General features: G+C 41.0%; 1 protein-coding gene across 3 annotated transcripts in view; it reads right to left on the bottom strand.

Moving 5' to 3' along the window:
* RPS6KA5 (ribosomal protein S6 kinase A5) overlaps positions 1 to 13814 on the bottom strand; it is a 153854-nt gene that overhangs the window by 101075 nt on the left and 38965 nt on the right. For all 3 annotated transcript variants that reach the window (XM_033951033.1, XM_033951035.1, XM_033951034.1), the window contains exons 6-7: positions 12897 to 12980; positions 6847 to 6950 (exon numbers count right to left, since the gene is read on the bottom strand). In XM_033951033.1, the coding sequence (XP_033806924.1) occupies positions 6847 to 6950; positions 12897 to 12980 (188 nt within the window). The remainder of the gene's footprint in view (positions 1 to 6846; positions 6951 to 12896; positions 12981 to 13814) is intronic.

Genomic DNA, 13814 nt, shown 5'->3' with positions numbered 1-13814 from the left:
GAACTTTTGCAACAAATGACTGCTCAGATACAGGCCATAAGCAACCTGGCGCAGAGGCCTGCAGTACCGGTGGCCGGCAGCGGTGATGGTGTCGTCGGGCCGGTAGGCGCTCCTTTTGGGGAGCCGATAAGACTGCATAAAATGAATGTAGATGATGACATATCATATCATACTTTGGGTACTGAACCAGCAGTAAGCTATCCTATACATAAGCCAAAATTGCTAGAATGTGTAGAGAGTGACCCAGGTCCCTATCGGAGCCAGTCACGGGGAACCCGTTTGGCCCCGAAGGAGAACCCTGGAGCCTTGAGACAAGGCCTTGACAGATGTTTTAGGAGGTCTGGGGGAAGGTACCAGGGACGGGCCAGGGTTAAGCGGGCTGGTAAGTGTTTTGCCTGTGGTCATCCGGGACATTGGCAAGTGCAATGCCCGGTCAGGAGGAGCCTGACCAACAAGGTTGGGTCCACAACCCTGATTTCCCTGAGAGAGTGGATGATTCCGATAAAAATAGAGGGAATCCCATTAGTTGCCCTAATAGACTCGGGGGCTGATCAGTCCATACTGGCCCAGAAAGTATGGCATCAGATCTTAAGAACCCGGGGTCAGAATATCGATAAACCCCAGGGACGATTGGAAATACAATGCCTGCATGGGACCTCCTTAACCTATGAAATGAAGGAGGTGTGGATAGAGTATGAAGGGAGAAAAGATGCTCTAAAAATGGCCCTGATGCCTAGACCCCCATATGATGTGATCCTGGGACGGGAATGGCCCCACTTTAGGGAGTGTTTTGGCATGCGAGGGGTGGAGGCGTCCCCAGTGCAGGAGGAGCAGTTAGCCCAAATCTTCCCCCTGGCAGAGGAGGTCCTAGAAGAACCCTCCCATAAAAGAAGGAAAAGCCGAGCAGAGAGGCGAGAGGACAAAAGATCTTGCTCGCAAGGCAAGGGAGGGGGGAGTCACTTATCGTGGAGACCCTGGGTGCCTTACGAGGTGGCCCAACGATTCCCTACTCTAAGCCGGGAACAAAGGAAAGATCCCTCATTAGAGCCGGCTATAGAGCAGTGGGAAATCGCTGGGGAGGGGGCTTGTGCGTTCCAGGTGGTAGGGGGACTCCTCTATAGGAGAAGATGGAATCCTAGGGCCCAAAAGGCACAAAGGTGCTTAGTAATACCAGCCAGCTTTAGGAAACAAATATTTTGGTCCATCCATAGGGACCGAGGACTAGACCATTTGGCCCCAGGTTTGACCCTTAAAGAGATCCAAAGGAAATTCTATTGGCCCGGACTAGTCCAAGAGGTAGTAACCTGGTGTAAGGAGTGTCCGAGATGTAGGGACGGGGGAGCAGAGAGGCCGCCCGTTAATCCTGAAGAAGCAAGCGTACATAAGGACAGGGGCCAAAAGAGTCCGCCCGGGAGACCTGAAGAGGTAGGTCAGAGTAGGGACCCGAGAGAAAGGAGTCCGCCAGGGAAACCTGAAGAGGTAGGTCAGAGTAGGGATCAGAGAGGAAAGAGTCCGCTAGAGAAACCTGAAAAGGTAGGTCAGAGTAGGGACACGAGAGGAAGGAGTCCGCCAGAGAAACCTGAAGAGGTAGGTCAGAGTAGAGACAAGAGAGGAAGGAGTCCGCCCGGAAAACCGAAAGAGGTTTCCTTGGCCAAGGTTACACCAGATAAGGAGAAGCCCATTTTAAGAGTGATGCGGCTATCTCCCAAGGCTAAATTGCCAGTCCGCGTGACGCCAGGATCCGTGGGCTGGGACTTAAGCAGTATCCAAGAAATAAAGGTGCCAAAAGGGGGCAGGAAGGTTGTGGATACGGGCTTAGTGATCGCTCTACCAGAAGAGTGTTATGGGCGCATTGCGCCAAGATCGGGTTTGGCCCTCCGGCAGGGCATACACATAGGGGCTGGAGTGGTCGATCCCGATTATCCGGGAACCCTTAAGATTTTGGTAATAAATCTAGGGGAGAAGGAATATAGTATAAAAGAAGGGGATTGTATAGCTCAATTAATATGTGAGCGAGTGATGATTCCGGAACTACGAGAGGAGGTGATAGATACAGTCACTGCTCGGGGGGAGCAGGGCTGGGGCTCCTCAGAGGAGAAAGAAGGGGTGGTAAAGAAATCCATGTCCCGAAGAATCCCGTTACGGTTAGGGGAAAAGGCCTCTAAGAGTGTAAAGGAAGAAAGGACCGATAGGGGTTTAAGTAGGGGGGTATGTGACAGGGAAGCTCCTGTCACGGTGAAAACTACTACTGAAACTCCCCAGAATGCAGCACAAGGCTGGATAAAACCAGACATGGAGTCAGGACAGCTGGCTCAGGCAAAAGTAGGCAAGCCCAGGCAGGTTCCAGCACAGCTGAAGAGCCAATTAAGAAAGGCTCTGCAGACCACTGATTTCCCCTATCACTCCTTTCCTGAAGTCAGGGAGAAACCTGAGGCTAATTTAGAAGGGGGTGGAGTCAGACCCCGGGGTTGGCCTTATAGGAAAGATCAATTTACTGGAGAAAGGAGGAGGGAGGAAACGAGAGAAGGAACTAGAGTGAAGAGAGAGGAGAACCAGAAGGAGTGGTTGAGAAGCCAAACTACTCACGTGGGTTCCAGGTCACAGAGGGTGCCTCAAGTCCAGCAGGAACGGAGGGCAAGATGCCCACACCTAGGGAAAGGTGTTACTGCCCTGGAGAGGTATTGTGACTGGCAACTCAAGCCCCAAAGAGCAGGGCTGAGAAAGCCTCCCCAGAGAAAAGCTGCAGATAGTTTTGCAGACGTACAGAGAGGGGGAGGGGAAGCACAAACGGAAAGAAGTGAAGAAACTTCAAGCCAGAGTTCCCGGGAGTGTGAATGGGAAATGGACAGCATACTAAGTAATGAGATAAGTGAAGAGGGCATGGACCTTGGAGAATATGATGTTTGCATGTCCTAAGTTAAACTCCTGAAGAACGGTATCCTATTGTTTGTATACCCGACAGCATGAGCAGTGCGGGCAGAGTTAACAAGGTGCTAATAATGTGTTAAACAAATGCAGAGGGCTGAGAAGGAAAGGCTGGACGCAAGCCGTGCTCAGCTAGCTAGGCTCATAAAAGGTGAAGTCCAGAGTGAGAGCAATCAAGCCCGGCAGGGGCTACGAGCCAAGGAAAGCTTTAACTGACTTATAAGTTTGCTGGGATTTTCCTGGTGATAAGGAAGTGCAATCTTGCTCCTTAATAGAACCTGGACTGAAAGAATAATGGGGGGAGAGGCCCTCTAAGCACTGTAACCAACTGAGGTGAATGTTTTATGTTTTTTTCTTCTGCTGTGTATTTTCTTTGAACTTTGGGTTAGTAATAAACCTGATACTTTATTCTAAAGAATCCGGTATCCGGGTCTTCCTTCCACTGCCATATAAAAGGCGTATTAAAAATCTTACTTGTGGTCCGGGCCGCAGTTTCCTACTTACTCAGAGACGGGCCCGGTCACACCTGGCATTTTGTCCAGGTTTTAGAAGGCCCCCGAGCTCAGGGCCACATCTGGAGGGCCTCTGAGCATGCACAGACATCGACGTGATGACATCACACACCTGTGTGTGACATCATTGGCCAACATCTGCACATGTTTGGAAGCTCTGTAGACGTGGCTCCAAGTTTAGTGTGCTGTGGTGAAAAAAGTTTGCAAGACACTGCTTTAGCACATAATGCTGGGCTAGTCTTTTACATTTCTTACTTTAAAACATTGGGGTCCTTTTACTAAGGCGCGCCAGCCGTTTTAGTGCGCGCTAAATACTAACACGTCCATAGATTATAATGGATGCATTAGCGTTTAGCGGGAACTAAAACGGCTAGTGCGCCTTAGTAAAAGGACCCCATTATGACAAGAAATGCAGAAAAAAATGCATGGATGAATAAAAAGTCTTGCATGTAGGAAACAAACCCGATGTACAGCTATATGATGGGAGGGCTGGTAATGGGTTAAAGTATCCTAGAAAAGGACTTGGGGGTGATGGTAGACAATGAAGCCGTCGGCACAGTTCGCAGCGGCCTCTAAGAAGGCGAATAGAATGCTGGGTACTATCAAGAAAGGTATTACAACCAGAATGAAAGAAGTTATCCTGCCGTTGTATCGGGCGATGGTGTACCCACATATGGAGTACTGCGTCCAATATTGGTCGCCGTACCTTAAGAAGGATATGGGGATACTCGAGAGGGTTCAGAAGAGAGCGGCGCGACTGATAAAAGGTATGGAAAACCTTTTATATGCTGAAAGATTAGAGAAATGGGGCTCTTTTCCCTGGAGAAGAGGAGACTTAGAGGGGACATGATAGAGACTTACAAGATCATTACATTACATTACATTAGTGATTTCTATTCCGCCTGTGCCTTGCAGTTCTAAGCGGATTACAAATTAGAAGATATCTGGACATTTCCAGGAGAATTACAAAACAAAGAAGCAAGTATATTACTGGTTACAGTAGAGAATAACAACGCATTCAGGTTACAGAAGAGAATTACATAACGTTGAAGGAAGCAGTTTTCTGGTTACAGATGGTGGCTGCTTATTTAGGTTTCTGAATATATATTGGTGATAAGGTTTGAAGAATTGATTAGGTGTTACTATAGGGCATGGAGAAAGTGGAGAGGGACAGATTCTTCAAACGTTTGAAAACTACAAGAACGAGAGGGCATTGGGAAAAATTAAGAGGGAACAGATTCAGAACCAATGATAGGTAGTTCTTCTTCACCCAAAGGGTGGTGGACACCTGGAATGCACTTCCAGAGGGTGTGATAGGACAGAGTACGGTTTTGGGGTTCAAGAAGGGATTAGATAATTTCCTGAAGGAAAAGGGGATAGAAGGGTATAGATAGAGGATTACTATACAGATCCTGCACCTGATGGGCCGCCACGTGAGCGGACTGCTGGGCATGATGGACCCCTGGTCTGACCTAGCAGAGGCACTGCTTATGTTCTTATGTTCAGTCTCAGACTGACAAGAAGATGGTCACTTGCTTTAAAAAAAACAAAAAAACGACAGCGACACATATACTTACACATAACATATTATAAGAGCTAAGCATTTTTATATAGCCTTTCCATTTTATTTAATAAAATAAATTTTACATTACATTACTGACTTCTATTCCGCCTGTACCTTGCAGTTCTAAGCGGATTACATCAGAAGATAACTGGACATTTCCAGGAAGAAAATTACAATTAAGATAACTGGACATTTCCAGGAAGAAAATTACAATTAAGATAACTGGACATTTCCAGGAAAAAAGTTACAATTAAGATAACTGGGCATTTCCAGGAAAAAAGTTACAATTAAGATAACTGGACATTTCCAGGAAAAAAGTTACAATTAAGATAACTGGACATTTCCAGGAAGAAAATTACAATTAAGATAACTGGACATTTCCAGGAAAAAAGTTACAATTAAGATAACTGGGCATTTCCAGGAAAAAAGTTACAATTAAGATAACTGGACATTTCCAGGAAAAAAAGTTACAATTAAGATAACTGGACATTTCCAGGAAAAAAAGTTACAATTAAGATAACTGGACATTTCCAGGAAAAAAAGTTACAATTAAGATAACTGGACATTTCCAGGAAGAAAATTACAATTAAGATAACTGGACATTTCCAGGAAAAAAAGTTACAATTAAGATAACTGGACATTTCCAGGAAAAAAGTTACAATTAAGATAACTGGACATTTCCAGGAAGAAAATTACAATTAAGATAACTGGACATTTCCAGGAAGAAAATTACAATTAAGATAACTGGACATTTCCAGGAAAAAAGTTACAATTAAGATAACTGGGCATTTCCAGGAAAAAAGTTACAATTAAGATAACTGGACATTTCCAGGAAAAAAGTTACAATTAAGATAACTGGACATTTCCAGGAAAAAAAGTTACAATTAAGATAACTGGACATTTCCAGGAAAAAAAGTTACAATTAAGATAACTGGACATTTCCAGGAAAAAAGTTACAATTAAGATAACTGGACATTTCCAGGAAGAAAATTACAATTAAGATAACTGGACATTTCCAGGAAAAAAAGTTACAATTAAGATAACTGGACATTTCCAGGAAGAAAATTACAATTAAGATAACTGGACATTTCCAGGAAGAAAATTACAATTAAGATAACTGGACATTTCCAGGAAGAAAATTACAATTAAGATAACTGGACATTTCCAGGAAAAAAAGTTACAATTAAGATAACTGGACATTTCCAGGAAAAAAGTTACAATTAAGATAACTGGACATTTCCAGGAAGAAAATTACAATTAAGATAACTGGACATTTCCAGGAAAAAAGTTACAATTAAGATAACTGGACATTTCCAGGAAGAAAATTACAATTAAGATAACTGGACATTTCCAGGAAAAAAAGTTACAATTAAGATAACTGGACATTTCCAGGAAAAAAGTTACAATTAAGATAACTGGACATTTCCAGGAAAAAAAGTTACAATTAAGATAACTGGACATTTCCAGGAAAGAAAGTTACAATTCAGGAGCTGGTTTCATAATAAAGTTTTGAGAAGAGAGTACAAGATAGGTAGAAAAATTAGGAAAACGTCAGATGAAGCAGGAAGATTACGATTATCTTTCAGAGAAGGGTCAGAGTCATTGGCTTCAACTCTGTTTTTTTTTTCAAACATTTTATTTATAAGTTCAGGACGATAATGTATGTTATTACAATCCCACCAACACCTTCAGGTTCAGGGAAAAAAAAAATTCACACTCTTGTTAGTTAGGTTCCCGATTTTTAACACATCTAAACCAACGATATCTTCATATAACTGTAAATTTTTGTCACGTTATAATTTTCAGCGAATGAAGAACAAATTAGTATATAATGTCATACTTTACCTAGAGATCTCAGATTGGGAATTTTTCTCTCCATCAACAGTAAATGGAGATGCTCCTGTTAACAATTCAAACATTAGGACACCCAAACTCCACCAGTCCACTGCCTGCAAAACAGCAAGTACAATACATTACGTAGTACATAAGAACTATTTTGAAAAATCCAATTAAATGCTACAACAACCAAATTAATAGCTATCATCAGCCTAACAGTCAATAACCCCAAATTACTGAAGGGACGATTAGGTTCTGACCTTGATAATTTTCTTTCTAGTACTGTATTGACTGACTTCAGATCCAGGATTGGCTTCCAGTTGTCTGAGTCTTTCTTGGGCATGATGAAGTATACAGAGTATCTGCCCAAGCCAAATTCCTTGGCTGGTAAGGGTTCTACCGCTTGAATATCCATGAGCCATTTCATCGTTGCTCAGACCTTGAACTTTACCTTTTTTTTGCAGGTGGTAGGTGCCTGCTGCATTAATTTTGGCCATAGGCCTTAGAAAAAGGGCCCTATAGAGTAACTTCAAGAATTTTCTAGAACTTTCCATTAACATAAAATAGAGATCTTAAGCCCACCAGCTCAGTGACAACTACCTAAGTGGTAACATATCTGCATTTTTTTTTAGATGGCATCCAGAGGCTGCAAGAGATACGCTGGCAATGCTCTCTAGAAAGGAGTCAAAATGACTGTTGTTGGTTGGATTGTGGTTTAGACTGAGTCTTTTGCTGTCTCTGCTGCCTAGATCATCTCTGAGTTGCTGGTTGAGATGAAGCTTGGTTATGCGCATGAGTCGAGTCTCTTTCATTTGAAAGGAAACTCTGAAATGACAGGGCATAGGATGAAGTTAAGAGGTGATAGGCTCCGGAGTAATCTAAGGAAATACTTTTTTACAGAAAGGGTGATAGATGCATAGAACAGTCTCCCGGAAGAGGTGGTGGAGACAGAGACTGTGTCTGAATTCAAAAGGGTCTGGGATAGGCACGTGGGATCTCAGAGAGAGAGAAAGAGATAATGGTTATTGTGGATGGGCAGACTAGATGGGCCATTTGGCCTTATCTGCTGTTATGTTTCTGTGTTTCTATACTTATGCTTGGAATAGAGCATTTGGAGGTACGGGATGATTGTTGTAGAGATGACTAGGTGCTTGACAAGGCTGTTACGCAGTCATTGTGGGTCTTGATCTTTAGTGTAGCCTCTTCAGTACGATTCCCAGAGAGGACATTGGAGAGGAGATCTTGGCATCGAGATCTGAAATACATAGCTAAGCCTGTCTGTGCACTGCAATGGAAACTGCTGAAGAGCGAGAGGTGATGTCAAAAGCATCAAATATAAATCTGATCATGGTTTCTAAAAAATCATTGGTCAAATGTTGGTATGACTTGAGCTGGTCTAATTGAAGGTACTGCTCATAAGTCTGTAGCTGTTTAATTAGAGATTTCAAATAAAAAGTCATATAAAAGCTATAATTAAGTATTTTATTAGTGAGCACCATTGCCTGGAATACTCTTCTACCAAATTTGTCCAAGGTTCTGCCCACTCTGCCTAGTGGAGTACTGGCATAGGGACAAGAACTGTTTGCTCGCTTTAGGGCCGACTCAACTATCAGTGACTGATGTTGTAGTTGTGGCTTATCAAATCCTGGACAAGAATGGAATCTTGCATGCTCCTGCCTTCTGATATATATTATTATGTTAAACGCCTGTTTGTTTACTCCTACTTCAAGCTCATGATGTAACTTCGCAGCATTCCTGCAGTCTCTCTTGTTGTAAACCATCTTGAACTGAAAGGTATGATGGGATATAAATAAAGCTATTATTATTATTAAACTGTCCAATTTGCATGGAGCTACATGCACAGATAATAGAGTTTCCCAGTTCTTAAAAAAGGCTTCCTTCATAAGCTTATGTAGAGGCACTTTGATGTAGTCTTTAGGCCACTGCTTGTAATCTAAGGCCTCCATGATCTCTGCCCTGTGTTCCTCCTCTAACTCTATGTTAATAAGGAGTGCTTGGCCCATCTTTTAAAGTTGGTTAAGGACAGACTTTCAGGTGGGAATCTGTGTCAAGGAGCTGGTAATGAAGGATCCAACTGTATCCCATATGACTCGCCAGCAGAAAAGTCTGGGTAGTCATTTGAAGAGAGTGGTGACAAATCTGAATCAGATTCTTCAATGTCCACTCTTTTGGAAGAGGAACATCAAGGCAAGCATCGAGAATGGCACGATGAAGAGGATAAATAGGTCCTGCATCTCTTCGATGAAGATACTCAACACTGAGGAATCCGAGATCGATGCCTTGACTTGATGGACTACGTGGTTGATACTCGGACTGGGTCAAGGCTGGGAAATAGGAACTTGCATTGGATGTGACTGCAATAGCCCAGTTAATTCCTGGTGTAACAGCAGTTGAAGCTGATCCTGCAGCGATGGCACCAGTACTGATATTGGCGAGGGTACATTTGGCACTGGCTGCATTGAGTGTCAAGGCATCAGGGACCTCAATGTAGAGGTACACATCAGAGAAGATACTGATTGCAGAGATGGTGTTCGGGCACTGGAGCACCAACGCTTAGTGTGTGTTGATAGAGAAGATGCCAGAAATAATGCCAATGCATGCTTCGAGGGGAAGACATGGTTATGCTTCTTAGCTCACTTGCAAGGCTCCCCCAATGTTGGTGGCAGCAAAGATGTGGAACGCGTCACTGATGCAGTCAGTAACAGTGTCAGTGCTGGAGTAGTTTGCGGCTGTGAATTGGAGTCACAGTCTCCCGCCATATTCAATGTCCCTGAAGTAGTACCAAAATGTTTCTTGAACTGCAACTTTCTGGCTTTAAGTGACTTCTTCTGCATACGAGAGCAGAGCATGTATGAAATGTATCAATGATCAGGACCCAGGCACTTAACACACCAGTTATGTGGGTCTGTACCTGAAAGAGTCCTTTGACATCAAGTGAACCGCTTGACGTCACTAGGAGCCTTGGACATCAATGGAAAAACCACCAATGCAAAGTCAAAAGGGCTCAATGGCCCAGGGATGTCAAGTAATAATAATAATAATAGTAGATGTGATACTGAAAAAGAGTCAAAGCTCCCAGCATAGGGATGGGCTGAAAAAAGCCTGTAGGCCCAAAAAACCCCGAAGAAGAAAAAAATGAAATTTTCTAATAAAATTAAAAGAAATGAAAGAAAACAAAATATTATAACAAAAACTGACTAAAAGTAGAATGGGAAGGCACAGAAAAGACTTAAGTTTGACATTCTTAGAGAGAACTCTAAAACACAGCTTCTCAGCTCCACAGAAAACTAAGACCTGCAGGTCCCTTGAGTCAGCGTCGAGTGGGATGGAACCAGCAAGTGTGCAGTATAGGTGGTCTTAATGTTTATAAAGTAACAGTACAGTTTTTGACTGTCCGTGCCAGGTTCCATGGATGACATCGCCCAGATGTGAGAATATGATGGATGCCTGTCCTGGAAGAATAAATTAATTCTTTGCTTTGGTCTTCACCAAGAAAAATGTGGGGAGATACCAGTGCCAGAAATGGTATTCAATGCTGATAAGCCACAGAAACAAACAACTCTCTGTAATACTGGAAAATGTAATGGGTCAGTTTGACAAATTAAACAGTAGCAAATTGCCTGGATTGGATGATATAAATCCAAGAGTGTTGATAGAATTGAAAAATGAACTTGCAAGGCTATTGTTAGTAATTAGTAATTTATCTTTAAAATCCAGCATGGTACCGGATGACTGGAGGGTGGCCAACATAACACTGTTTTTTTTAAAAAGGGTTCCAGAGGTGATACGGGAAATTATAGACCAGTGAGTATGACGTCAGTGGCGGGCAAAACGGTAGAGACTATTATAAAGAACAAAATGACAGAACATATACATTAGGATTTCTCAAAATATATGTAACCCAAAAGTAGGGATCTTTTTTGCCTCAGAACATATAAATAAGCATAGATTCATGAGAGAAAGCCAACATGGTTTTAGTAAAGGGAAATCTTGCCTCACCAATCTAGTACATTTCTTTGAAGGGGTGAATGAACAGGTCGAACAAGGTAAGCCAATCGTTATTGTATATTTGGATTTTCAAAAGGCATTTGACAAAGAACCTCATGAAAAACTTCTGAGGACATTAGAAAGTCATGGGATAGGAGGTAATGTTGAACACCATAAATACAAGTACATAATCGGGTGTTGAAATATATAGTCAAAAACAAAAAACACCCTAGAGATTAATTGCACAAAAAGTTCTAATTTTAACAATGGAGGTGGGCTTCAGAGACCTAAAGTCAGGCAGTTGACTGCTAGTTTTTGTTGCAGGTCAATATTACAATCATCGGCTCAGGCTCCAGTTCTGTTTGAATTTTCTTTTTTAAAATTTTTTTATAAATAATTTTAGTATTTTTGTAATGTATTTTTAAACATAATTTTAAACATTATTAATTTTCATCAATAAAAGATAGCGCCTATAGTTTCAAAAAAGCATTTATCTTTGTAAACGCCGCTGAAAATGAACAGCACTGCTTAGTGAAACCCAACAAGGCCTCCATTTCACCCTACTAGGCTTCGTCAGGGGATAGTATTCAGCAGTACGGAGCACAGCTTCCTACATGGCTCATAATGGTGCCATTTTGAGAGGAAAAAACCCGTCGGGTTTCACTAAGCAGTGTTGTTCATTTTCAGCAACGTTTACAAAGATAAGTGCTTTTTTTTTAAACTATAGGCTCTATCTTTTATTGATGAAGATTAAGAACGTTTAAAATTATGTTTAAAAATATATAAAAAATACTAAAATTATTTATTAAATTTTTTTTTTAAAAAGAAATATTCAAATAGAACTGGAACCTGGGCCGGTGATCGAGATATTGACCTGCAACAAAAATTAGCAGTCAACTGCCTGACTTTAGGTCTCTGAGGCCCACCTCCATTGTTAAAATTAGAACTTTTTGTGCAATTAATCTCTAGGGTGTTTTTTGTTTTTGACTATAGGAGGTAATGTCCTATTATATATTAAGAACTGGATGAAAGACAGAAAACAGAGAGTAGGTTTAAATGGTCACTATCCTCAATGGAGAAGGGTAAATATAGTGGGGTTCTCCGCGGGGGGTCTGTGCTGGGACCGCTGCTTTTTAACATATTTATCAATGATCCAGAGATGGGAATAACTAGTGAGATAACAACTTTGTGTCTTCAGCAAATTTAATTAAAGTCACAAGAGGATTGTGGAAAAATTGCCAGAGGACCTTGTGAGACTGGCCATCAAAATGGCAGATGAGATTTATTGTGAGCAAATGCAAAGTGATGCATGTGGGAAAGAGGAATCTGAACTATAGCTACATGTTTCAGGGTTCCACATTAGGAGTCACTGCCCAGGAAAAGGGTCCAGGTGTCATCATTAAGGATACGTTGAAACCCTCTGCTCAGTGTGCAGCTGCAGCTAAGAAAGCAAATAGAATGTTATGAATTGTCAGGAAAAGAATGGATAACAAAGATGAAAATGTTATAATGCCTTTGTATCATTCTATGGTAGAAGCACATTTTTTTTCTTAAACCATTTTGTCAGTTATTTATTTCTGCATGTCTACAATGTTGAGAACAGACTATCTAAAAAATAAAAAAAAAGCTGGAAACAATCATTCCTTCTGGAATTTAGATTAGATATACGAGAGTTCTTAACAATAGTAAAAACTGAAGGGTCCTTTTATCAAGCCGCGCAAGCAGGGTTAGCGCATCTGACATTTCATCACACACTAACCCCCGCGGCCGGCTAAAAAACTAACGCCTGCTCAATGCAGGCGTTAGCGGCTAGCACGGCATTACGTGCATTAAACCCCTACCGCGGCTTGATAAAAGGACCCCTGAGTGTGCATTATAGAGAAATAAATTACCTCTGTAAATGTCCTTAATAAATACAGCTAAAACAATCAGGAATAATACTAGTACTACAGGATGAGGAAACCCTGTCAGAAAAAAATCATTTTATATCAAAAGGAGTTTAATCAAATACTCTTAGAAGAGCTTTGCTTAATAAAATGAACAAATAATACCTTGTCGTGTCCCATTTCTCCTCCTCTGACAATCTCTGGTGCCATATATTCTATAGTTCCACAAAAAGAATATGCTCTCTCTTTCTGAAACAGAAAAAAATATTCACTACCATGAAAATTATCAAGTCTTTAACCTCTCTTCTGTTGAGCTGTATCACTGCAGTAATTACAAAGACCATGTAATCACTTATTTATTTTTTAATTCTACACATGTATCCATCAATAAGAGGAAAAACTTGGGTAGTTAAGTGATAAAATATCAGAAAAAAACCATTTCTTTTTTTTTTTTTTAAACATTCTTTATTCATTTTAAATCATACAACAAGTGCACAAAAATACAACATAAGAACAATCATACATCACTTGTATATCTTTCATTAATATCATGAATACATAAATACATAAATAAATAAATAAATAACCCCCTCCCCCTACCCACCATTTCATTATCATGAAACATTACATACCCTCTCCACCCTCCCTCCCTTTATATAACTAAAATTTCATCAAAGGAAAACAATGCCTATTCATTACAATATTTAACCAATGGTCCCCAAATCTTTATAAAATTATTATAATTACCTTTCTGCAAAGCAATTTCTCTGTCCATCTTAAAAATATGACACAAGGAATTCCACCAAAATGTATAATTAAGATTGGTATAATTCTTCCAATTATTCATAATATGCTTAATAGCAACTCCTGTCATTATCATTAAAAGTTTCCAACTACATTTTTGTGCTAAAAGCTTAGATTAACAGATTCTACCAACTTTTTAGAAAAAGTATAAAGCTTTTACCGCTGCAGCCATGCCAAATTGCTGTCTTCAAAGAAAACCTGATACAAGTATGCAACTTCACTTTGGACTAGATTCACTAATCCTCCGATCTGTATCCAATCCATGGCCGATTGGAGGCA

The sequence above is a fragment of the Geotrypetes seraphini genome, chromosome 7 (genome assembly GCF_902459505.1).
Source record: "Geotrypetes seraphini chromosome 7, aGeoSer1.1, whole genome shotgun sequence".
NCBI classification, from domain to species: Eukaryota; Metazoa; Chordata; class Amphibia; order Gymnophiona; family Dermophiidae; genus Geotrypetes; species Geotrypetes seraphini.
The sequence above is the reverse complement of the archived record's forward strand: the minus strand, read 5'-3'. Positions and strand labels throughout refer to the sequence as shown.